Consider the following 27,355-nt stretch of genomic DNA (forward strand, 5'->3'; position numbering starts at 1 on the left):
TCACACGCGTGGGGCGCGTTGCCCTGCAAGGAAAGGAGATGATGGTTTTCAGTGTGGTTTCTCCTGGCCTGTGCAATCAGAATACATCTAATGCAAGCGGCCAGGCCCTCGTTAAGGGCAAGGGCATCTAAGCTAGGAAGAGATAGGGTGTCTTAACTTTCAGTAACATTCAGTTCCCAATCTTTGTACTCTATGAACGTCTAGAGCCTGGACCCTTCAGACCCAGAGGCCCCAAAGGAATTGAGTACAAGGAAAGGGTAGGATATATCCTAATGGGATCCACTGGACGACTTGAAACTTGAGTCCCTAAACTTCAGCTCCTCACTCCAAAGGTCAATGCAATGTCCTAAGTCTGTTTCTTAATCTCTTTCCACATCCACTCCAAGGTAAAGGCCATCTGAGGCCACAGAGCTGCTGGAAGCTAAATGGGTCCTAGTAGTAAAAGCTGAAGACGACCACCACCAGAATCTTTCTCTTGAAGGAATGTTACAAAAAGATCTTTACTTTGTTTAATGAGATTTCTGTTAACTAGCTCAACTTCAAGACCATCTCACCCCACTTCTCTTCCAGGATGGTTTACCACTGCATTTTGGGGGTGGGGGTGGGAGGAGGCAATTATTTCATAATAATGCTCAGATAGAGCCTGAAAAAGGAGCTTGGCAGCCAGAAGTGAAAGATATTAAATGCATGAAACTTTATCCACTGGGAATAGCCCTAGTGTATCCAGACGGTAAAATTCAAAGCTGAAATACATCTCCTTTCACTTTGCATTATTTTACCATTATATGCCAAAACAAGTGCACGTCTGGGAAGGAGGAAATGGCTCATTCATAAAGCATCTTGTAAGAAAGCAATTATTGCAGACACACACGGGAGGGTGCACTATCCTTCTCCCATGCCCACTCCCAAAGCCGTTTCTTTCTCTGTTAAAACAGCCTTCACCAAAGAGCGAGCCTATGAAAATCAAATTTATCTTAAAGGCGGGACAATACTGTTAGAATCTTGAGATCCAAGAACCCCCCCTCTTCTCGCTCCAAATTCACTTTGCAGCCCACCCTCCCCCCTCCCACTCCCAATGTTGAGGTTATCTGTTAGCAACTAGATTCAAAGCTCCTTCCATCTCATATTGGCCACTTTCTCAATTATTCCCTTTGAGCTTCTTTAAAGAAGTGCACCTGCAGAATTCTGACACAGAGGCTTTGATTAAAAAGGGATCAGATTTTTTTTTCTCTGTACCTTATAGATTGTGTAGGAAGCCCAAGTCTTCTTTGAAGAAGCTCATAAACCATGCGGGCAAAGCTTTGGAAAACAGAAGAGAATGAAATGGTACATACCCCTCCGAAGGAATTACATACTAATCAACGTATATTCATATAGATTGTTTTACTAGAATTCTTAAAATTGGTAGAGGACACAAATTATTGTAACAAATGCAAGATTCTCAGTTTGCAGATAGCTGGCAAGACTGGGAACTAGTAACATTTCTGAATGGAACTGGAGATGAGTCTGAATCAGCTTATTTGTCCGGATTTTCCTCAGCCGTGGGAGCCTCAGGTCGGCACCAAGAGCTGAAGTCACACAGCCCGAATATCCTTCAGCTGCCCGCCCGCTGCCCTCAGGATCCCTACTTATTCAAATGCCGGGGGAGGGGGCTCCAGTGAGTAAGGAGGAGGGGATGGGAGGGGAGGGTGACCGGCAGGGCGAGGGCCAGGGTAGTCTGGGGACTGAAACACAGCACAAAAGGACCTAACCACACTCAGAGATTTCCGGAATGACCTCAGGAAGGGAGGGAAACATAGAAAAGAGTGGCTGCGAAAAGACTTGTAGGGTGGAGGGCAGGGACTGCGAGAGTTTCCTAAAAAAATATTAAAAATTAAAAAGTTCGTGCATCTCAGTCAACCAGCTCTCAAAGCACTGACACCAACAATGTTTCTCCGATTTTCTTCCAATAAGTTAGTTTTTCTCGTGTTTAGTCTTACGTTTATTTTCCAAAAAGGGGGGGGGAAATCATAGTTTTCTTTTATTATCAGTATTACTAAGCTCGAAAGAACCGAAGTGGAAAATCCAGGCGGTTGTCTCCAAGTGTATCTTGAAATTGACACTGGGACCCAACATTGCTGCTCCGTTGTACGCCTCAGGCTTTTTTTTTTTTTTTAATGTTATTTAGCTTGCTTTTTAAAAATTTTGATTGTGATTGTGTGCATTCTACCTAATGTAATTCTTCCAAAGCCAATCCAATATTTTAAAGCTAAAATTATTTTTTCTGTTTTCCTTTTGTATTTAAAACACTCTTTTCTTTTTTTTTTTTTTTTAAACTCTTTTCATTTCCTGTGTTTCTCCTCCTTGTCGCCAGTTTTACTACCTGGGCCTTCCCCAGACGTGTGCCTGTTAGTAGTGGTGTTGTTCAAGAACATCTTGTCCATGCCTTTGAGCGCCTCGGTGAGATAGTTCTGCAGAGCAGTGAGCGCCGCGCAAATGGCTGGGGCCCCAAAGCCGTGCGTGATGAGGCTGAAGTGCGTGAGGCAGCTCTGGATCCCCGGCTCCAGAATAGGGCTGGGCCGGCTGTTCCCGATCGGTGTCCGGTCCTGTGCCAGCAGATCCGTAAATTCTTTACAAAGTTGCCTGCAAGGGGGGTTGGGGAGGTGGAGGGAATAAGGGAAGAACAGAAAATCACCCTCAGTGTCGTTGTCAATGGCATTAGAAAGGAGACGCTCACACAAGGCCCAGAGGCGCCTGGTCACTGAAGAGCGAGGCTAATGTGGGCGATTCCGCTCTGTTTCCTTTCCCAGTGCGCTCCCTTCTCTGAGCAGCTGGGACTTGAAGGAAGGCGGGGTCGGGGAGATACCACCTCAAATCTTTCCTTTCCTCCGCCATTCTTTTCTCCTCTGTTCTATTAAACCCCCTCCTTTGGAAAACATAGCAGGTGTTGGCATTTGATTCTGAATATTTAGTAATTTAGAGACTGTACCTGGCATTTCTTTTTTAAGGTCCCTTTCCTCCCCTCTCCTCTAGCCTCTCTAGCTTCTTGGTAATGAGAGGCAAAAAGCCCTGAAAGATTTAAGCCCTTCGGCCACAAGCCTGTCCCTGGCACAAGAGCAGATTGTTGGGAGGCTTGCATGGCCCAGGGCAAGCAACTGTTTATTCCAGGATAGAATTCTGAGTCTATTCAAGGCAAAAATCTGTTTACCTGCAGTATTGGGGGAAAGAGGCTTTTTTTCTCCTTTTAAATGTAGGCTACTGGAAAATCTTTGTACAACAGGGTTCTTGTCAATACAAAAGGATTCCCACGATTGTTTAAATAAAACCTAACCATAGATGGTTAAGACACTGGGGAGGATAGATTTTTATTTGCTGAAGGTTTTTATTTCCTCAAGGCACCTAGAATTTAGAGGAATTGCCTAGCCTGAGACATCCCGCTATGGATTGGGCTTATTTGAGAAATTTTTAATATAGCAGGGGGACCACCAAAGGGTTTAGCCCTGAAGGTCAAACATCTTGGCTCTGCTGGTAGACAAGAGCATCCCAAAGAAGGAAGCCTTTCACATACTGACTAGCTTCTCCTATATACCTTCATCCAGGCCTAGGGGGTGAACTTACATGCAGCAGGCCAGCCCCAGAGGAAGGGGGGCCAGCTAGATGAGATGGCCTGGCAGACACGTGGCAACACCTGGCCTGGCCAATAAGTAAACAGGACATGTGCCTCAAGGCAAATGTGGAGAACCTAGGGTGTGCAATTGGAGGGCTCTAAACCAGATGGGGAACACTTCCTTCCTCTTTGCCCAGCCCCCCACCAGCAGTTGCTGGTTTTAGGGCTGCTGGACAAAGAATACTGACAGGTGCCCCCTCTCCCCACCCTATGGTTTCTCATTTGGAATGAGCATACATCCACTGCCAAGAGGAAGCATGGGTAAAAGTCTGGCTTTTAAGTGAGACAGTTCTTTGGCAGGGGGAACTTCAGGGTCAATTGTGAGATTACAGGGCAGGTAAGATAAGATGTTGAAATAGAGACCTGGCTCCACCCCTAGAACCCTAATTCAGAGCTAAGCCCACACATAGATAAGATACTTGTAAAAGCTCCCTAGATGATGCTGACGGACATCCCAGTTAAGAAGTGCTGGCCATAGAGAAGCCACAAGGCTTCAAGCAGGCAGGGTACAGTTAAAAGCATCCCTTAGGGAAATGACATAGTAATTTGTGGAATCCTGTTATCTGATATGTACACTTTGTTGTTATTTCCAAATTCCTCTTCCTCTTATACAACACCAACAGGTTTCCAGTCTCCTGTGTGAGAGTAGAGGGGTAGTCTACTGACAAAACTCAATTTTATTACTAGTTGGTACATCAGTTCCTTTGAAGGAAACTTACAAAGAGGGTAGGTGTTGGGTTTTGATTGTTGGGAGAGATGGTTAAAGTCTTTCCTTAAGTTTTTACTCATTACCAAAGTGCCAAGAAAGGAAATTCTGGACTAGAGGAACAAAATGCTTAGAGTCAAACCTTTTAAATCTTCAAAGCCCAACCCAGGGTCTGTAAGCAATTAAAGTTCTGGGACATTAATATTTTTTGACCCTGCGGAAAGGGGTAATCAAATTCCAATCACGTCTCAAAAACATCTGAACAAATTTGAGCAAATGATTTTTCAGCCTTCCATATATTTCTTTAAATTACGCTGTCAATGGAACAAACCGCGTCCTGGAGCACTAAATAAATGAGCGCTGCTGTTTGGGCAGCACCCCGCAAGAGAAACGAGAGGGTGCACGCAGCACCGCCCACTGCAGGCCTGAGCCGGCCATAAAACACCAACAATATGACACCCAAGCCAAAGACAGGAGTAAATCAAATAAATAGAAAATCCACTGTAAAAGTTCAAATGAGCTCTAGACCTAAATTTAGCCAGAGATTTACTATTTTCCCCTCTGGAGTTGTAGTAAATTTTATAAGTCTGGAGAAGATGACAAACAGCAACGTTGCAAACGGAATAGTTAGAGCTGTGGGTAGAGATGGGCACATGTGGATGACATGTAGATACCCTGCGCGTGGAGAAATAATAGCACAAATGAAGTGAAACCCAAGCAGAAATATCTTAGGAAGGAGCAGAACAGGAACCCACCCTGAAAGGCCTGGCTGACATTCTTAGGGTTAATGAGGGGAATTGGCACTCAGATCTCCCCCAGCTCGAGGCCCTGTTCTTCTCTGGATTCTTTCTCAGTCTCTGCTGTCCTCTCCACCCAGCATGAGTGGGCCTGATGAATGGGAGGCAGGTAGAAGGGCGAAGGGTCTGGGCCACTCACTTGGTTGCCAGCAGCATATTCTTTCGAGAGTGCAGGTCGCTGGGGTCCGTGTGCTGTCGGTTTAAATATTCAGAAACAGCTTTGGCAGGAAACTCTGTTTCGCAAATGTACCCAAAATCCCGAGCTAAGTGAACAGCTTCCCCTGAGAAGACAGCAGTGAAAGAAGTGAGAATAAATACCTCGGGACAGACAACCCTGCCAGCCAGGTCTCAGTACAGGCATACCTCAGAGGTGGTGAGGGTGTGCTCCCAGACCACCTCCAAAAGGAGGGCAGAATATTGCAAGTAAGCTAATGTCAAAATAAAGCCAGGATCACAAGAAAGTAACTGTCACAATAAAGTGAGTAACTTTTTTTGTTTGTTTCCCAGTGCATAGATGTTATTTTACATGATATAAAGGATAAAAGAATATTATGAAAAAGTTTGAAATATTGTGAAAAATGGCCAAAATGAGACATGAAGTGAGTACATGTTGGTGGAAAAATGATGCCAATAGGTTTGTTTGATGCTGAGCTGCCACAAACCTTTGTAAAAACAAAACAGAATCCAACAAAACCCCAAAACCACAATATCCTGGAAACACAATAAAATGAGGTACACCTATATTTACATGGAAGACCACTGTTGGTGTGGGGGATGAAGGGGCAAAAGCAAAGGTGGGATATACATTCAAATAAAAATACAGTCGTCAGGCTGTAATTCAGGTTGATGGGGCACACTTCCCAAGTACTTAACAGGGCCTCATCTGGCCATCTTTCTAGGCATGTCTTGGTTGGCATCCCTTTAATACGTTTAGGGTTTTGGTCACCCCAAACTCTGTCTTAAGAGAATCAGCTGATAAATTCAGGGATCCCTCTTACAACCTAGACTTTAGCTGGATGTTCAGGCCAGAGCCACCTCTTGAAAGCATCTCTTATAATGGCTTGAAATAAATGTAAATAGTATCCTCATTCTCCCATACTTATGTTAAGACAAATATCACAGTAATTAACTGATATGTACAAACAAATCCATAGGTATGTACATCCACTAATATATAGAGCATATCTACCCCTACTGAAATGATTATTCTCCTTGTCAGTTTTCCTGCTAGTCAGGTTTCAGATTTCTCTTTTTCAGAGGTTCCCATTCCTGTCATCATCCTCCCACTTAAGGACTTTCTGCAACAGAAAGATGACACACAGCTATAGAAAACCTGGGCACTTGAGGGATTCCTTCGCTTATGTAGACGCAAGCTCCTTTCAAATAAAAAACTATAACCTTTAAAGCAGCCCTCAGGGTTTGGGGAAACATCTCGAATATGAAAAATAGATATCTTCAATTATCCCACAGCAACATTACTTTTAAGAAGCATGACTTACTTTTAATCATTATCATAAAAACAACAAAAGACTTTAGGCATGGTGCTGACAATGATTCATCAAACTGAAAACTCCCAACCCAAAACTGGAATTTCAGTGGGCTTTACAGTTTCTTTACTTTTCAACCTAAATTGTCTCAAGCTATGATTACCTTGACTTCTTTTCAAAATGGGGACTGGGATAATAGCAATTCCCTGAAGGGCAAAAAGTGAAGCCCTCAGGCAGAGAGTCAGCCACTAATAAGTGTGGTCTGGAATTTCAGGTCTGCTGCCTCTGGAGGGTAGGTAACTTTGCCTTAAAGATGGCAAAGTGCAAAGCCTGTGACTGTGATGACTTTATGGTTGCTGTTTAAATATTCAAGATACCCTCCTCCAAAACTCAGCTCCCTGCTGCAGCCATACTATCACATTAATAAAAACAGAAAGGGGGGGGGGAGGATAACCATCCTGCATGCTAGACCAGAGAGAAAATTCTACAACTTCCTTCTTTAGGACCTTACAGCTGTAATTTCTACCCCTTCTCAATGCCACAAATTCACCTGCAGACCCTCTTGTTCTAAATTGTGTAGTCAATCTTATTTATTACACTCAATAAATATCATCCCCAGCTGAGAACTGATGACCAAATTAGAATGTGCTTACAGTTATGGCTCTTTCATTCACAACCGATGAATCTACAATAAAGCTCATACCTGGCTTCCCTCCATGCTTCCCTACCTCTACTTTCAGTTTACCTCAGTTTTCTCCCAGGCATCATTGACTTTATTAATCTATATCATCATAACAATAAGAATGAGGTAATCAGCTGCTTGGGCTCCAAGAATGACATAAGTTTTAAAATAACCATTCTAGAATAGTAGTTTTAGAAATGGACAGTGTATTTTCCAGCACTGGCCATTCCGAGGTGACATTCAGGAAGGGGAGGGGTACAGAAAGAATTGTTTATAGAGCTCTCCTTGCAAGGGGCTGCAACAGTAGAGGTGACCCCTGGACTAACCTGAGCACTCTTCAGAGCATAGGGACCCTTGCAGGTGTCCCTTTGCCCCCTACAACTGCCCACTCCCTCTAAGTATAAGGACCTTTGAACTTCTCTCAAGCAGCGTTTGACATCAACTCAAAAGGGCTGTTACAATCACAATGATTTCCTGTTAATCATGAAACATGCAAAGTGTCAGCCTTCAGCCTGACATAGTTTAAGCTCAGCCCCATATGAAATAGCTGGGCTTCTTGCTTACCTTCCACCAGGGAGGTGAGTAACGTGACATTTGCCGCTTTGCGCCTGCCCGCCGGTAAATTCAAACCGATTTTTTCTAGCCTTTCTCGCAAAGATCTCCCCCCATTTTTCGATTTGGCTCTGAAATTGCAAGAATTAACATTCTGATTAACCTCAGAGTGTTCCTGAAACAAAGTTTAGACTTAGCAATCTAAAGCCCAGTGGAGCCTGAAGAGGTTTTAACTTGAGGTTAGCACATTTTCCCCCCTCTTCCTTTTGGTTATTTGCTGATAGTTTGCTGAGGTTTGCTTAATTTCTGCAATACAGAGCATTAAAATAAAAGCCGTTTTCCTTTTTAAATCTCCTGGGGGGGGGGGAAATGATACCAGATGGGGATAATTAGCATATAGGTTGTGGGTCCAGGGAAGGTAAAAGTTACACATGCAGATAAACACACATAGACACTTTTGGCCCTAAGGAGTCAGTGTGACTAGCACTAACTGGAGGAGCACAGCCGAACTGAAAAGAAAAAAGAGCTGGTGCTTATAAGAGGACAAAGCACTTGCTGAAACAGGTGGGGGTTTTGTAAAAGAGGCCAAGAGTCGCTATTATAATGGTGTTTGGTTAAGGGAGACTCAAACATGAAACTCATGATGATAATAAACATAATAACAGTACAATTAACACTTCAGGAGTTTACTGATGCATCAGGAACCATGATTAGCACGATATATTGATTATCTCATTTAACCTCAGAGAAGATCTTAGGTACATACAGTCAAATCCCAAGGAGTGAAAGAAAATTCTTGATCCCTGGGTCAACAGAACTGGTTTGAAAGCTGAGTCAAAGCAGAGGAGAGCAAAAAGATTCAAAATCTGGGCAAAATAACACAAAAATAGCCGCTGTGTCCTTTTATTGTCATACTAGTCGTATAATCACTCCTTGAAAGGTGACTTTGGGCCCCTAAACTGGGATGAGTTATCTTGGAAAGTCTCTCATGTCAAATTACCTTCATACCAGAGACACTGTTAAAAGGGCTTGATTGTGGAAGAGATTTTAGAGAGATGTTAAGTGGTAAATTCTCCTCTATTTCCCTGTGAAGTCAACAGATTATCTTCCTCCAAGACTGGGAAGCATCTGAATGATCCCAAATAATTACTAGATTGATACTTACAAAATGGTATTTTGGGTATTATCAGTGGTACCGATTGTGTTATTAAAAGGTCAAAAGTCTGGAATAGTTCTTCAAACTAATATACAACACTTATGTTTTGGTCATCAATTGTATTTAAAACAGAAAAAAAAGAAATAAAATTGTATTTAAAATAGACAAACAAGGTGCATTGCACAGGAACTATTTAATAAAAATCCTATGTATAACAATTGTGTGTTGCAAAGTCTGGACTGCATTCTTTGGGTGAAAATTTGATATTCAACAACAACAAAAATGGCATGGGCTGTAGGCGAGAGAACAACCTCCAGGTGAGGGGAGTTGGGAAAAGAGCGAACAGGGTGGCGAGCACTGGGCATGGGTAACAGATCCCGCGTGAAGTCCCCACACCCCTCCCCACACAAAACAACAAAACTGCAAGCGCACGAAGCTGCGCGTGCGCGCGGCGCGAGCCTGCGGGGCGTAGGTCTGAGGGTGGCGGCGTTCCCGCGGCACCGAGCACGTGGCAGGCCGCAGTTCCCAGCACGCGCTGCGCGGGGGGCCTCGCGCTCGCCGCCTGGTTGCTAGGCAACCGCGTTGCCCTCGGTTCTGGGTTCCGCGCTGGAAAAACTGAAATTTATTTTTAGGGGGTTAGGGAACTGGTATTACCTTCTGAGGACGCCACCGAGGAGAGAAGCATTGAGGCATTCGGGAGGCGAGAGCCGTCTCTGAACTTCCCCCACAGTTACTTTGTATTTTGAAGTTGAACTAAGCAGAGACAAGCGGCCCGGGACTGAGCAAAACACCTCGCCTGTGTTGACGGACATCCCTCCCAGGAAGCCATCTTTATTCATCATCAGAGAAGTCACAGATTTGGGAGGAACCGGAACTAGGGGGGGGGAAGAAAAAAAAAAATATATATATATATACCATAAAGGTGACCGAGTTTCGATCCTGGTGACTGGCTGACAGAATGTGTCAGTGCGTACGCTGGGCGAGGCCTCGGGAGCCCCGCCAAGTGGAAAGCTGGGGGAGGAAGTGTGTGTTTCCCATGGGGCTGCGGTGCGTTCAGAGCGCTGGGGACAAACACATGGAAAAGCCATCACTGTCCTGGAAACTTACTCCATGGGTGCAGGCAGATGAGTGTGGCTTCCCACAGCCGCAGTCCCTACACACATCTAGAAAAGTCCCCACTGGAGACCTTGCACTGCGCTCTGAACCAGACCGATTCTAACCCATCGGGTGGTGGCTGTGTGACCTTGGGCACCTCACTCAGCTCCTCTGAGTCTTCGTTTCCTCATCTGTTACCCTGAGGGTGATCATTCATTGCAATGGTAGAAACTGATCATAACAACGGCTTTGATGACAATTTTCTCCATAGTTCAGCGGCCAAGGGGGTTTTCAGATGCTGGGAATTGCACACATTGCCCAACTTTCTCTCCTGAAACAGCTAGTGCGTGTTTTATAGGCTGGTAGCATCACTCTTTGCACACTAACCTACCCGAGCTCCTCTCCTCTTGGCTCAAACCTATTGTCCTTTTCTTACCGGAGAAAACTAGAAAGGTGGGCCCCCGAAATTACTAGGATCAAGTTAAGTAATACTACTGATCTGAGAAAATTGAACCCCAAAGAACTGCCTATTCTTTTCTGCATGGTAACAACAGATTCATTTAGAAATGAACCCAAATACTCGTCTCCAGTGCCAGCAGTTCTGCCATGACGTGAATTGTGTTTACAAATTAACCTAAGGTACCGGCTGGTGATTGTTTGGAGCAGTTATGATTTACAACAGGTGCCCTGATCAATCAACCAATCACTTTAATTCGTGTGAGCGGCGCTCTTGCCTTGCCCCAGTTGTTTCATTTCGGCAAGTAATTGATAACAAACCGCACTCAAGGTATGTTTTATGCAGAAGTTAATAAGAGCTGACAGCTGGTTGCCACTGCTACCCAGGCACATTCAGCCTCTCCAGCCTGTATTTCTGTTTAATTGTGTTTCAGTGTCATCTGCACGTTAGAAAGAGGCGGGGTTCAATGGAACCAGAAGACTGAAAATGAGTAACTGTGAATGTTCAACCTCCCAGTTCTCTAGCCATCTTCCTTTTTGGATTTCTGTACTACTCAAGCCCATTTTCTTTATAAATTTAGTTTCTGAAGCCACTGGGCAGGCAGCTTCCCGTCCTGCCTTGCCCTACACCTGTTTTCTTCCATTGGATTATGTGGCTCCCAAATCTTCAAAAAGATTGCAAATAGAAACATTCAACATACACTAGGCATTTTAACAAAAACAAACTTGCTACCCCTGCCCTTTTAAAAACGTCTCTGTCCTACTCTAACCCCAGTAGAAAAAAGATAGGCCCTTTTTAATCTGGGAGGTGACAATGATGATGGTATATAAACCTTTTTTCAGAATAACAAGTGCACAGTCATTAAGCTATTTCATTCACAACATCCTGTAGGGAAGAGTAGACTTGCCCATAGGACTTCCAAAGCTATGTAATCTTCACAAGAAGCAGACCTTTTTCAGTTAGCAAGCTGAATGCTTTTAACAACAGCATCACCAGGACTCTAAGAATCCTATCTGTATATGCCAGACAAGTTGCTAATTGTATTTTGTATGGAATTTACTGATGCTGAGTATATTTGTACTAGGATTATTCTCTTTAGTATAGATGGCTGCATTCAAACCTCCAAGATGATTTAAAGAGACTCTTAAAAGACAAATAGGTCCAAGCCTTTTTTTTTTTATTTCTATAAATTGCAACTGACCTTTTACAAACTCTGTCTGATAAAGGCTTTCCTAGGGAAGAGGATAAGCACTTATTCCCCCCACCAAAGGTATAAAGAACCCATCTTTCTCCTACCAGAGTTAGAGGCTTTATTAAAAGGGTAAAGGTAGGAAGTTTTCTTTAAAATGCCTGGTGCATGTTTCAATGTGCAATCAATTTGAGTGTTTCAATTTGCAGTCAGTTTGAAGATCTGGGGGCCACATAATCCAATGGAAAAAAGGAAGACTGAAGCACTCCCTTGTGCTCTTTCTTGGTAGATATGTTCAGGTCTTTGAATCTTTCCATGGAACACAAGCCCTTGTCTCAGACATATGAATGATGTTAGGGAACAGAAAACATCTGCACTCTCACTGCAGTGCTGGGTGTGGGTGAGATGTGTGTGTGTGTGTCTATGTTCTAATTCCCTTCATCAAATTCCTATATTATTATCAGCAAAGCTGCTCTACATCTGCGAGTGAAAAAAGAAGTTTCAGTGTGTTAAGCAGATTTGGGAACCAAAAGCACTGGAAGTAAAGCCACTTCATAAGACAGTGATCGAGTGGGAACTCAAGGTCCACATCTATTTTATCAGTCATATTCTGCACAGCAATCTTGATTTCCATATTTTAGATTTCTGTTTAAGACATCAAATATAACTTAAGGTCCTGGTAACTGGCATTTGGGAACCTTGGAGAAACTTTCTCTCAAGATGTAGAAAACCTTTTGTAGTTTTAGTGTTGCATGAACTAGAAAAGATAAATTGTATAAAAATCTCATTCTTGATACTCAGTGAAATTTTTCTCTGTCTTTAGAAAACTATTTAGGAAGAAATTTTTAACAACAGCAAAAAACTACAAAAACTGAAAATCATAATTCATATTCTGCTTTCTACATGGGGTATCTAAATCTTCTAAGGATTGGTATTTTACTTCCTTCTTGCAGTCCCCGATGCCAGGCCTTATGAAAGACTGTATAACCTGCCCTTCAATTTCCCAATTGTTAACTGCTTGATATACCTGTCAAGGGCTGTTTCCTTTGGGGAATGCATTTCACTGCATCTAACTATATGTACAAAACCAAAATAAAACCCATTCTGACTCACAGTGACTCTATGGGATGAAGTAGACAGTCAGTTTTCAAGGCTGTAAACCTTTATGGAAACAGATGGCCTCATCTATATCCTGTGGAGCATTTAGTGGGTTTGAACTGTTGAACTTTTGGTGGGCAGCAAAGCTCAACATATACATTACCACCTAAATACTACCCATCCAGTCAGTTTCTGTCAGCACACTGCTGTCTGGGGACAGCTTTTATTTTTGCTTTCCAAAGACACAGATTATTTGAGTCAAGGCACTTCTGAATCTATTTCTATTTTCTAGTTTAAGTATCACAGTCCTGGTCCCACTCTCTACCCTCTCATCCCAGATACTAAACCTCTCTCCTATTTTGGCCCTAGTTTGATCCACTATACTAGACCCTACATATCTAGTCCCAAGTTTCCTTTAAGGTCATTGCGCATTATTAAATTTCCTTTGAGTTCAGGACTCCATTATTATCTACTTTCTCCTCCACCCTCACACCTGCTTGGCTCAGCTGATTAACCCCAAATTTTATTTTCTTTTGTCTTTCCCCTTCTGCTTTCCTCTAGCTTATCAATAAACGGAGAGAGCAACAGGGCCCGGTTGATTTGTTAGTAATTATGAGCACACTGTTCCTGCTCACAGAACCCAGAGATGACTGAGATAGGTTTAAAGCGACAGCAGGAAATGGTAAGGAAATGGAGCATAGCGAAACTCAGCGTGAAGCTTTCAGTTCTTTACATGTTTACAATTTTCTGTGCATACATTAAAACGGGGTGTGTGTTTTTTTCCTCCCTCTTTAGTTCTCAGTTGGATAACATGGCCAACTTCTGCAAGCAAAACACCCACAAAACTTACTCCCCTCCCCTTTGCGCTGCGTCATGCTGGGGAGAAGGAGGGGGGAAAAAGTTTGACAACTGATCAATATTTCATTACTTTGACTCAAGTTTTATTTAAGAGAGAGGGGGGAAATGATTAAGAAAATATTAACCATGAGTGGATTATATAGATTCAAATGGTTAATAGGCTAGCTCTTAATTTAAACTCTTTAAACTTTTAAGTGTGAAATTGTAGCTTTGAGATCATTGCATTTGACTGTGGTTCTGATTCCTTGGAGAGAAGGGAAGACAGGAATCTTACAGATTCAGAGGTTAAATTTATCTGAAAAACAACTGTATTCAAAATAAGTATGTCTACTATAATGCAGACAAAGCAAGAAAGGTGGGCAATCTCCTCCCTTTCAATTTACTGCCTCTAGAAACCCCCTGGAGGCTCAGCTATGAGTCAGTTGGATTCAATGGCACACACCAACAACAACATATTGCAACGTTATGGAGAGATTTAACATGGTTTCATAGTGGTTTTCAAAGTTGAAATCACACCTTTCCACAATCAGAGGACCCCTTTTCTTACACTTCCATCACTTGTCATCTACTTGAAAGCTATATTTTACACCACATGCACAAGCATGCCAGGCAATGAAAGGTAAAATGTAAAATCAATCCAAACATCCAATGTTGGCATCCTTTAGGGGTTTAGACAAATTTAGGTGTTTATCTAAGAGTCTGGAAGTGAAGCTGAATTTTGTCATCTACTTGATGTGCGGGATCCTGCCCTAACTTCTCTCTGCCTCAGTTTCTACATTTGGGAATTGGAGAGACTCAGTTCTTACCTTTTCAGCTTTGAAATTTTGTGAACTCTGATCATTCCCTGGATGGCTGGGATGTGCCTCAGCATCTTTATTTTATTTTCTTTATACTTTCTAGGTCAGAAGGAAGAATCCCATGGAACTCATTGTAATTGAAACTTGGCAATTTCTTTATTTCTCCGGAAAGAACATGCACACCAATCAAAGTGTTTATGTGGGGAAGGGGCCAGAACTAACGGGTCGAAGTGAGAGAGAACGGAGGTTGAACTGAAACTAACCAAACAGGATATCCCTAAGACCAATGAAAATGCCCCACAGTCATAACATTTGAACCTTGGACTTCAGCCACACTGGCCTTTCCAAGAAATCCCAGCATATTTTCTGCTGTCTAAGGTGTCAAACAGATTGCATATTGGCTTCTGAAATCACTAACAACTTCTCCTTAAAGTGCAGGTTAGCCTTTTTTGGAGTTAGGCTGGATGATGGTGGCACTGATCATTTATATTAGGCGGGCACGCCCCCATCACCCCCACAAGATTCCTAATCTTAATGGAAGTGAGAGTTAAGAATGATTTTTTAATGTCTCGTTGGATTTTTAGACTGTTAATGTACCGCATCCTTCTCATTATTACTTTATTGATTGCTCATTGACCAGCCCCCTTCAAATCGTATTAACCACCCTCTGCCGGTTTAGATTAGGAGAGTTTAAAAAGCACCTTTCATTACTCCCCCCCACTCCTGCCATAGAGTTGAGACTCGGCAGCTTAATGGGAGCTCTAATGGGGCAGCTAAGAGAAGAGGGGCCACGGTCCCTGCCGATTGCATTAATAGCTCAAAGGGGGCCAATACAGAAAATTAGCCGTAAACGAGCTCTGGAGATCTTCAAATGAAAGAGCCATTTATCACGCTGGCTACCTTCACTCCACTCGTTTGCTCTCTCTACTGGGAACAACTCATTTCCTCTTAACTAAATTACTTCAGAAATGTCAGCTAAGCCCAGATAGCAAACATAACAAGAGAGGGAGCCTATGGGGTGATACCAATGTGGGTGAAAAATTAGACTGGTTAACTTTTAGGAGGAAAGTTGTCAACAACTGTAGAGACAGACAGACAGAAACCTGTATGTATGAATCTTCTGGCTTCATAAATAGAGGCAGAGATACTCAAAGCTGGACCAGTTGCTAGTCTTTTATTAGCAAGTTAGAATTATTCTTAAACTCCCCTAAAAGTTCGTTTGAAAAGAAATTAAAAAACAGAGTGCCCTAACAGTTGTTGAAAAGTAGAATATTTCATTCAGAAAACTTCTTTGCCTCCTCCAATTACACAATCTCTTGGAAATAGCCTTCATAAAGGTTGGATGGAAGGGCCAAAGGTGAGAGATCAGAGGGTAGTGAAGAGGCCAATGAACCCATAATCTATTTCAAGTGTCCACAGTGCTTTTAGATAAACAAAATCAACCATTTATTTTCATTTTGCCCATAGCTTCCTAAGGTAAAAATGAAATATTAGGATCTTCATATAATAAAGCAAATATTCAAGTATTCACTGATATAGGTGATTTAATATTTCATATTCATGTTGTGTACCACTTAGATTTATAAGCTGCACATTTAAAAAAAAAATTAAGCTTAGGGCAGGGGCTCATTGGTTCATTCTCTCCCATTACCAGCCCAAAAGATGGTGCTTGGATACTGATCTTTGACCATAAGGGGTACTGTGAAAAGGGAGGAGAACTAAAATGAATTAACAACATTAAGATGGTGAAACTGCCCCTCTCCTTCCCAAATTACCTGGTAATTAAATGGAAAAGAGAAAATGAAAGAGGAAAGGGGGAAAGCGAGCTGGGAACACAGCTCACAAATCTAAATACTGAACCTGAGTATCTCAGCAAACCTGAAAGCTGATATTAAAACTCAAAACAATGCTATCTAAAGCAGCAAGGTCAAGATGTTTGGAGCAATACTTAAAATTAGTAGTTTGGTGGCAAACCTCACATTTCCAAGCCAAATGATAAAATTTCATGTTAAGATTCCCCTAACTCATTCACCACAAAGATGTAGATTCTACAGTTGTAAAAAAAAAGTAAAATTTCCCTTTTGGAATCCTTACTCTACACCCTCTTACAACCCCAACTAGATTCTGGATCACTTTCTAAAGCATCTTTTCATTGTTTTTGTGAATATCACTTAGCTCAAATGAATCATAAATGACTGAAGGTGGGGGCTATTGACATTAACCATAAGGACAGGGCATCTCCAGCATCATCAAGGAAGAGTTCCAGTAGTTAAAATTACATTTCCAAATACCAGTCCTGTGATAATTAAAGAATGCACTGTTTACACAGTGAAGCTCCTAAATTTGGGGCAGTGAGTGACATTTGGGCTTTTCAGCAGACCCTAATCACCAAGCATTTTCTCAGTGACTGTCAGAGAAGGGGGGAAAAAATTAAGCAGCTGCAATACGCCCGAAATGAGTTATTGTAATTACATTTAATTAGTTTAATTAGTTAATTATTTTGCTTACAGCTGTACAAGAGACTGCAAACATTTGTTAATATCACATGCCCTTTAACAGTATGGGGTGATTCTACAGTCATACTAAATCATGAATGCATGTGTAGGAAGATTTAGAAATGTGCATAGGCTGTTCAGCTTCTTGGGATGCACATATTTAAAACCACAACTGACACACAAAAATAATCAGAAACAACCCATAAAGCACAGAGGTCTGGCATCAAAATCACACACACACACACACACACACACACACACACACACACCCCATAAAATCAAGGGGAGAAGAAGATATCTCATACCCCTTCTCAGAAAACTCCAGTTATTAATGAAACAATTATAGCACCTTTTGGAAGCCCATCTTCCCCACCAAGTTACACACATAATGCTGGTACAATAGTGTAAGATGTACCCAGAATGCCTACAAAGTGTAGTATGAGAAAAATGACAACAGTCTCTGTCCTTCTGTCTCTTTCACCTAGGTTTCTAAGCCTGCATTTCTCTCTAGCCCATCCTCATTTTTTCCCTCCAAGCACACACAGGCCACACTGTCTTATGACTGAACAAACATTTGTATCAGATAATGAATTTCCCTAAATTGAAAACTCACTATAAAGATGTTAATGCATAATAAAACTTTGCTTACTTTTGGAGACGATAATCCATACCTTTCTTAATGACAGACTGGTCCAATAGATTCATGCCGCTGTTATTGGCATCTTCAACTGACTGTGAATATAAAAACATCACTATTCAAATTGACTGGATATTAAAGAATAGCACACATAAATCATGTCATTGGAAACTGGAGTTTTTGTTATTTCCATTTATATTAATTCACAAAGGGAGGTTTTATTATTATCATTATTACCTCCAAATCGTCATAAAAATGAAATTCACCCAAATTATAAAGCCTTCTAAAGAAAGAGAAGGGGAAAGGAAATAGGGAGGCATCTGGGATACAATATTGGTTTAGCTAGTCTCTAAAAACACAGATATTCCACAGACATATAACTTTTATAAGATTTACTCTTATAAATTGTGGAAATCTGGCAACGGCGGAAAGATTCTGATGAATATTTGTAAGAGCAATTCCCTTTTCTATTCTAACCTAATGCATCTTAACCCCACAGCCATTTTATAAATACATAATAGTTTACATTATGGGATTTTAATTAAAGTCTGAGCAATTTTGAATGGAATGCAAACAGCAACACATAGGAACACGTCTGCAAGCCGCCAGGACCGCACACCACTGCAGAAGGTACACGCTACTGTGTGCATGTGAGCGTTTTACCGCACAACGACAATCCCCCCTACACAATCAGCTCCCCCTCCTCTCAATCCCACCATGGCTGCTTCCCAGCAAGGGGCACACCTGTTAGGGAGGCAGTGAGACCTCCTGCCACACACACATACACAAGTACAGGGATCCTCCCAGGCAATTGCAAGGGACAATCATCTTATGTGCGTATAGTTTTAACCCAAATAAAGTTTCAACCCTGCACTATAGATTTCAGCTTCACACATTGGCGGCACTTTGGAGAGGGAAATAGCTATTGGCACTTGAAACTTACTGACAGGCTGCATGTCAACAAGAGTTCTGCTTGGGCTTCCTGGGTATCCAAAAAGGGGGTGGGGGAGACTCTTTCCCTCTATAGAAATACACGCAAAAGTCTCTCTGTTCTCTTTGGGCCAATTTGTCACCGGTTTTCAAAGAGCTTGAAAGGAAGATGGCATTTCTACAGAGCCTGCCACCCCCTCATGCTGCATCCTCAGACAGGGTGTGTGCCCATCACAAGAAACAGACTGTCTATCCCAAACAAGCGGTACACTGCAAAAGAGACGGATGACCTAATCACAGAGGGAGCATGTTAAGGTGTTCCTTTTTATTCTTAACAGTCACTTCAGTTTGCAGAAAGGTGAGCAAATGTGTCATTCTCCACAAGACCCGTTTTCCACGTTGCAGCATGCCATGCACATCTTAAGAAAGAGTAAAAAGTTTGGGGTGGTTGGGTAAATACTGCGTCATAACCTGTTCGAAACTCTCCAGGACACACGCACACACCCCCTTTCCTGTGTTCTGCTGTGGCGATTTGTCCACGGAGGACATCATTCGCCTGTGTGGGCTGGCGGGCCGGCTCTCCCGCGGGCCTGGGCCCAGTGCGCCCCCACGCCTCACCCTCACGTCTGTACGTAAATATGTATATACGCCTCATCAGCGACGTGGGGTAGTTGTGGTAGTTAATGAGAAGGCTCTTGTCTGATTTTCTATCTAATTACGGCCGCCTGCTGGGTTTTTGTACAGGATATTCACGCAGCATGCTGGCGCTTAATCGTCACAGGGAGGATCGTAAAGATTTAATTAGGACTGCATGCGGAAGCGCAGAAAAACAACTCAGACTCATAATTACTAGATTTCTTTAGTTAAAAGTGATACCGGGGGTTGCTTTAAGACACTAGGGTGTGTTTGTGTGTGTCGGTCTGGGTGGGGAGCATGGCTTAACATCTTCCTATGCCCCATACTCCTGGCTGGTGGATGGAGGTGATGGGCGATTAAAGAGAGCAAAAAAATGAAAAGCCAAGGTGCACACAAGCGCTCAACAAATCCCAAACTAGTTGTCATCTGTGTCTCTCCGCTTCCTCGCCTGTCTGGGGCACTTTCTGAATTTTCATCCCCCCATGCGCGCGCGCGCGCGCGCGCACACACACACACACACACACACACACACACGCAATGGGTGAAATGTAGTAGACTCACACACACAGACACACACACACACAGAGACACACACGCAATGGGTGAAATGTAGTAGACTCCCAACTCAAACAGCGATTTTCTAGTTTAATAGGCCCTGTGAGTAAATTGAAATAGAAATTGACAGGGCTTTATCGTTTCGTTTAAAAAATATTAGAAGCATTTGGCTAATTAGCTCTTGTCGTTCTTTCTCTCATTGTCTGACGGTGACCCCGAGGATGTATCTGGGTGGAACTGCACTCCCATAGTCGTGGCCAGGTGAGTGCCTCGGCAAGGGTGGCCCAGCACTGCCCGAGGGCGCCTGGTCCCCAGGCTCAGACTCAGGTGCATCACGAACAATGGCACCCCAAGGCCACAAAATCAGACCTTAATTGCAAAGAGCTCAGGCCCTCTCCTGCCCCTTTTAAGGACTGGACCAGCAGCACAGCCAAATTACAGCAGATGCCCTGAACTCTGAAAAAAATACCCTGGGCAGTCTCTTGTCAGTTGAACCTGCCCTCCAGGTCCCTGACTCAAGCGTGAATACTCCCCAACAAAGCAGATGAGGGACAACCTCTCAATTAGGGGCCTTGTTCTAGGTATACATCCACCTCTCTCTTTGTCACCTGCCCGTGTCACATCAAGCACATCCTAATCTCAATAAGACTATGCTCAAGGCCGACACTGTCATTGAATACCCCGTTTCCGTCTGTCTTTCCAGAATGTCCTCCCCACACACCAGGTGACCAGCCTGGGAAGTGGCTGCGGGGAGCTGTGGGAGGGGGAGTAGGGAACCAGTGGGGTGGGGAGCACTGCCAAGGCCCAAGGGCTCCTCTTTTCCCCTAGATCCCTCCACCTTCCAGGGTTATTTTCCGACAGCAACAACTCTAGCTCTGCTCTCTTGCACCGCAGGAACCCTTCCCTACCTTTGGACTAGGGTACACTCCCAAACATTTGCAGACCAGCTCCTGTGTTCCTTCATCTTTTCTAATTGGCCAAACTCTTAAAAATCATCACAATTATATAGCAAACAACAACAAACAGCTAAAACTGATTTAAAAAAAAAAATCTGCCCCCTTCTTTTAAGGAAACTCCTGGTTTGGCCCACCTGAACCAATTGGCCTGCAGGGTGGTAGTGACAGAGACTAGGGTCACCCACGGTAAAGGCGATTCGTTCACCAACCTTCTTGACACAACAATTTAAGACCTAATCAGAGAGGCTGGATCAAGTATTTCAGTCACACATTTACATCAAAGCCTTAAAATACTATTAAACATTTAACTTCTTAGACTTTACTACTATGATACAAAATAAACACTCTCTCTAGATAGGAGGAGTCAAGCACTTTAAATTACAAAAAAAAAAAAAAAATCACTCTATTGGTGACTCCAACCAAAAATCAAATGTTTCATCTTCATTAAAAGTAAGAAATAGCTGTGAATTTCTTTTAAAAGAATAAACGACCATTTTATTTACCATAGACCACACACAGCATTTGATGCTGTTACTACATTTTAACTGCTTTTTGAAAGAATTATATTCTCCCAACAAAGTAAAGGACTTGTGCGTCTTTTTTTCCTTTCTGATTGCATTTTCCTTTTCTTCTGAAGCGTGTCTAAAATGATGCATAATATATACAACTATGCCAATGAGACTGAAGTGTCAAATAGCTTTCAACTGTATTTATCTTTCTGGAGACAATTTAAATCAGAGAGGAAAAAGAGACCTGCTCACAATCACCCAGACAGTTTTGAGGAATCATTTCTTTGATGTTTCTTTGTTTAGTTTAAACAACTATTCTCAACCAAATCAGGCTCCATTGTGTAGGCTGCAGATGGGATACTATGTGTGTGTGGTGTGGGTGGGGGGGTGGCAATGTTTTGAACCTTTTGTTTTAAAGAATAAATATGTGATGCTTTGTTAGCAATGAGCAGAGGAGAGTGTTGAAGTAGAATATTGGAAAATTGGTGAATATTTCTACACAGCCACTTAATGGGCCAAACTAAAAAAGAATCTCCAAAATAACACACGTCCTCATAGATTTTTCAACCCCAATTCTGTCTTTCTAGGTTGCTTCTCTCACAAGTATTCCATTTCTCTGATGATGATTCTGGAACTCAGCTACCTTGGAAAAGGGTTTTGCGGCCTGCCAGGGGCATTCAAATCAGGATCTAGCTGGGACAAACATAATTAGTCTGTCTTTTTAACAATAGCTATTGTTAAAATAAGGGAGCATGCTTAGGAAAATATTTTCAAACTTAGCAAGGAACATTCCGGGAGCTCAAGGAGGACCCAATGCGCTGTGCTGGGACAGCGGGCCTCCAGGTAGCCGGGTCCTCACTCGGCAGTCACAGGAGCCGACCGACTGTGTGAAAGTGGGGACAGGGGAGGGGGCGGGGTGTCAGGCACCAGGCGTGCCGGAAAATTCGCTGGAGTCGGGTAAGACAAAACCCTCTACCCTCAATTCCCATGATCCCCAACAGGGCAAAGCACACGCAGCACTTTCCCCCCCCTTTCCCCCTGTTCTTAATTGAATGTCTGACGGCTCTGGCTACCCTAACTGGATCTCCTGAGGTCACTGTTACAGAGCCACAAAACACAGTTATACAGGCAGAGGCGCGTCCAGTTGGTTCCCTTGTAAAGATGGGCACCAACTCTCCCCAGGAGAGCAGAGCTGCCCCTCCCCCGGCCCGCCCCCCTCCCGGGGCAGCCGTTGTGTGTGTGTGTGTGGTTACCTGAACATCCTCCATGCCGGGGTGGCCCAGGCCGTGCAGCGAGAGGCTGTCCCCCATGCCCGCGTCCAGGCCGTGGTGCGCCGAGTGCAGCAGCACGTCCGGCCGGCGCACCGAGTGGTAGTCCCTCCGGGGATCGAGGCCTGAGAGCTGGGGCAGGGCGGCCCGGGGCTGGGGCAGCAGGGAGCCGGCTTCCGAGCCCACTTCTTGCCGCTGCCGTTGCCCCCAGGGGTGCTGCTGGGGCTGGTGCAAGGGGTTCAGGGAGTAGGGGTCGTTGACGTGGGAGTAGGGGTCCTGGCTCTGGTGGTAGGGGAGCGGCTGGTAAGGGGGCGGGAAGTAGGGCGGCTGGAAGTCCGACGACGGGGTGTGGGACAGCGGCGGGGCGCTCGAGTAGGGTCCCTGGGACACCGAACCCAGCTGGGAGAGCCGCGAGCTGTGGCTCGGGACGCCATCGTGACGGTCCTGGGAAGCAGAGAGAGAGAGAGAGAAGGAAAAGGGGGGGAAATACAAGCGCCAAATGGAGCAGGCCGACTTCCGTACACTCTTTCCAAGACAGGGGTGACTAGAGTCTGAAATTTAGACCCCAAATTGGCTTCAAGGGCCACGTGATTTCACCAATTCTAAAGGCAAGACTTGAGGAAGAAAGAAAATGGGGGTATCACCCACTTAGCAAACATCTGAGCCTTCTAGTGGGAGAGCAAAGCTAGCCAGAGGGGTGAGGGCAAATAAGTGGGCATAGGGGGAGCTTCTAAATGTCTTAATTAAAAATGTAAGAGTCTTACATATATTTTCTCTTCTGGATGCTTTAAATATTACTTCTAACTCTTGCAGAGGCCAAAGTTAAAGAAAACTTTATAGTAACTAGTGCCCAGGTTCTCCTACTTAAACCTAACCTCTACCTCCACTGGCCTAGCTGACAAACAACTCCCTCCAAAGCCGGGCAACTCCAGGGGCACAGAGGAGCCAGACCGACCCAAGTTCCCAGCAACCCCTCCCTCCCCAAAAGGAAGAAAATAACTTGCATAGTGTTTGAAACAGATCTCATTCAAAGTGATATCCTGAGCCCATGTTAAATTAAGCTGGACTGTGGTTCACAGGAGCTTTTCTATATCCAACACTATTACATTCTGGGGTGTGAAAATGAAAGATCTGGACAGTGAGGGGTGGGGTGGGGGAACCGCATTTTTTGTATCTAACTGGAGTGAGCCAGTCAGTGTGTAAGAGAAGGGGAAGGGGACATTGGGTGTTTAAAATGTTTTCTCTCTGGAAATGCCACAGTAAAGTCCCCAAGGTTCTCTTTGCAGAAGCAATAAACTGAAATTTTCAAACTACCATGGCCAAAAAGAAAAGTTTTTCTGCTCAGCCTCCCTCCTCCCCAGCTGATTCATGGAGCCTCAGACGGAGAACACAATGCAGAGAAGCAGCTGCAGCCTCGTCCAATTATGGTGCTAAATTACCAAGCCGAAGGCGCTCAAAGGAAGACAGAAAGAGGGAGACACGCACACAGAGACAGGGAGACAGCGAGACGGTGAGAGGAGGGAGCATGCAATTCTGGTACAACGTGAATCCAAACTCACCATGGATGAATAGGTGTGGACTAACATCTGGAAAAAAAAGCCTGGTTACTGCTCAAAAATCAAACAATGATTAAAAAAAAAAAAAATCAAGGAGTCCAGCAGAGAAGCAGGCTGGACACAGGAGCCGAGCTTGAGGTGTTTCCAGGACAAGCCATCAAAAAAAAAAAAAAAAATTACAGCCCCCCCCACCCCCCAAGATTGGCGATGCCTGTCACACACAGACAGAGAGATTCATTGACTGTCCCTTGCTGTCTTTTTGGCCTCTTTTCTTCTGCGTTCTTGGGGCTCCAGATGCAGTCCTCTTCCACCCTAAGCTGGGCTCAGACTGCTCAGGCGCCCCTTCCTCCCTCCGCTTGCCTACACCGCCTCATAATAATTGATATTCATGACTATTAATATTACACGAGTACTTTAAAGGGAGAATGGAGGACAAATGGAGCGTGAAGCAGCAGCCAGCGCAGAGCTCCCCTACTATTGTAAATGGCGTTCATTCAGTGGAGAATTACTAGATGTAATCAGACGAGGGGGCTGGCAAAGGCAGACTGGGGAAAAAGTTTAGCAGGAAAGAGGAGAACTTCAATTAACTGAGCTGCGGACGGGGCGACGAGCAGCGCGAGCTCTTTGGGACCAGGCAGGGAGCAAGGGCACCCGCTGGGGGTTTGTAAGGGACCCAGAGACCCTTCCTGAGCCTGCGGTGGGGCTCCTCTGATGGAAGAACCGATCTCCCGGGGTAGTTTGCGCGCAGATTAAGAAAACAAAACGGGGGGAAAAAGAAGGCGTTGCCTTATTATTTCAGGAGAGAAAGTAAGCCCGTAGGTCCCGGGCTGCTTACGGTGACATCTGCAGACTTCTCCTGACTGTGGAGACTGCACTTATTTATGGAAGGCCAGGGCCGAGAGGGGGGCTTCCCGTCCCTGTGGAGACTCTCCCTCTTTAGGGCTCACGCAGTCTGCGATATTTTTTGCCTCGATTTAAAATGTATGCAATCAATCTTCATGTTCACTAAACTTATCCTTTTCAGGCAAAGCCAGAGGCAACAGAAAACCTTTTTGGATGTTTCAGGAACCCGTTCAACTGGCCTGACTGCCATTTCTGTTAAAGTTCAACCTTCCTCTGGCCTTAAATAGGCTCCTTCCACTGGGTCTCTTGTTTTCTAAGCAGAAAAATTAGGCAAGACGGGAATACCTGTAGTATTCTCTCTCTCCCTATATATGTATCTATCAGTCTCTCTCTTTTCTCCCTCGCTCTTTTTCCCTCCCCCTTTTCTCTTCCTCCCTACCCCACCCCTTCCTCTTTTTCTCTCCCTCCCTCCTCCCCTCCCTCCTCTTCCATTTAGCCAGTTTACTTTTCTTAATCAAAGACCAAGTTTGAATCCGGATTCATTTTCCAGCTCGCGGAAATTCCTCTCTGTAGCTGCCTCAGCTGTTTACGCAGCCGCCTCGGTCCCGCCAGTGCTGTGCGCGCTTGAAGCGGTCACACATTCTTTAGGGTAATTCTAGCGCCTTCGACTTTTACCATTATCCTGCTTGTTAAGAAAGAAAAGGAGGCAGAACCGAAACAAACCCCACCAGGCGCGGAGGCGCGGCTTGTCGTTACAGTCAATGCCCTGCCAACAAAGAGGCAAATCCCTAGGATCACTCCACGAAAAGACGGCTCTCTAACGCGCGCATGCACGCACACACACAGAATCCAAATTTAGGGGCCAATTCCAGGCTGGCCAGTGTCGGGGGCCCTCTGGATCCCCTTCTATCGGGTAGGGCCAGGCCTCCGGCCGCCCTTAGGCCCTTGCTGGGCGCTTCCCGGCTTTGCCGGGTCTCTATCTGAGGTGGCGCTTGGACCCACTTGGCGATCATCTGGTCCCAGGCGCTGCGAGGAGCGTCTGGCGAGCCTCGGAGCAACCCCGCGCTCCTGCTGCGGGAGCCGGTGTCCCGGGAGCTGCCTGTCTTCCTCCGCCCTCTTAACTTTTTCTCTGCTTCCTCCCAAGCTCTCCGCCCGCCGGGCAGGGATTTCCTCCCTTCCTTCACGCCTCGTCGCCTTTTCTTCCCATGCTTTTATCTATTTCCCGTCCTTCTCCGCCGGGTCGGAGCCTTCATTTCTCCGCTTCCTTTTACACCTAAAACAGTCTCCCGGCCATTCCGCTTCGGGGCCATTCTTGGCGGCCCCTGATGGCCTCCCCTCTCGGGCTCACTCCCCGTCGTACGCCCCTCTCCCGCCTGGCCCGCAGCCCGCCGCCCCGCCGTGCGCCCCGCGGGAGAGGGGAAACGCAGCCGGGGGCTCCGGGTCCGCCGAGGCGGAGGGCGGCCGCCGGGCTGCGCGCAACTTCTCCACCCCGAGCAAGAGTTGTGCCAGTTTCAGCCCTGGAGAGCCTAGCGCACTGATCATGGGCAGAAAATTTCGTTAAAAAATACAAAAACATAAGATGGCAGAGCTCTATATTTGGGCACAGGATCCTTCAGAAAACCAAAACACAAGAAAACAGAAGACAAATTGTCTTCTACGGCTCCTTAGCTCGCACGCTCTATCTATCTATCTATCTATCTATCTATCTATCTATCTATCATCTATCTATCTATCCATCCATTCATCCATCCATTGATTTACTGTCATCTATCCATCTATCTATTCATCCACTTATTATCTATCTATCTATCTATCTATCTATCATCTATCTATCTATCTCCGTCCGTCCATCCATCCATCCCCAGTCCCTCTCTTCTCATCGTCCGCTATTTGGATCCATTTGTTACTTATTTCTGAAGTTTACTTGAAAATAAAAATTAAAAGCCTGAGACTATTAACGAATGAGGCTTGAAAGTCCAATTCTTTCCTACACTTAAAAAACGAGAGCGCCACTGCCTCAGCCACAGTCTTTATTTTCTCTAACAGCCTGGGCACACTCCCATCTACAGCTTACAAGAAGGGGGGGGGGGGCGAAGGAGAATGAAAAATAAGAGAAAAAGAAATCTCCTCAGTTAAAGTTGCCAGATTTCAACCTTTAAGCCTTTTCCCCCACTCCCCGAATAGCAAAGTATCCCTAAGCCAGCTCTTCTTAAAGTTCGAGAAAGCTGAGAAAACCGACCGGAAAACTGCGAGCAAAAAGCTTAAAAATATGTATCCGTCGGGGTGTCTAGAAACTCAAAGTGTCTATCTGCAAAGCTCTAAGATGCATCTGAGGGTGCCGGCTCACCTCATAGATATCTTCGTACTTGACATTCTCCACGAGCTTCCAGAGCATGATGGCAGCCTGGTCTCTAGGAGGTGAGTGCATTCATGTGAGGAGCAGATGTCTG

At 44.6% G+C, this 27,355-nt stretch overlaps 1 protein-coding gene across 3 annotated transcripts; it reads right to left on the bottom strand.

Moving 5' to 3' along the window:
• Positions 1–27,355, bottom strand: TFAP2B (transcription factor AP-2 beta (activating enhancer binding protein 2 beta)). Of its 3 annotated transcripts, XM_006881916.1 has the most exons (8): positions 27,253–27,333; positions 22,492–22,950; positions 17,687–17,747; positions 9,681–9,900; positions 7,883–8,001; positions 5,289–5,430; positions 2,363–2,622; positions 1–23 (listed from the first exon to the last, which is right to left on the bottom strand). In XM_006881916.1, the coding sequence occupies exons 1-8, from the start codon at positions 27,331–27,333 to the stop codon at positions 1–3; spliced, it is 1,365 nt and encodes a 454-aa protein (XP_006881978.1). The 3 variants fall into 3 exon arrangements, with proteins under 3 accessions (XP_006881978.1, XP_006881977.1, XP_006881979.1); XM_006881915.1 differs by lacking the exon at positions 1–23 and having other exon boundaries at positions 1,761–2,622; positions 27,253–27,355; XM_006881917.1 differs by lacking the exons at positions 1–23; positions 27,253–27,333 and adding an exon at positions 24,066–24,092 and having other exon boundaries at positions 2,322–2,622.

This window comes from Elephantulus edwardii, unplaced genomic scaffold (assembly GCF_000299155.1).
Source record: "Elephantulus edwardii isolate Elephantulus edwardi_28Jun2011 unplaced genomic scaffold, EleEdw1.0 scaffold00017, whole genome shotgun sequence".
Lineage (NCBI taxonomy): Eukaryota > Metazoa > Chordata > Mammalia > Macroscelidea > Macroscelididae > Elephantulus > Elephantulus edwardii.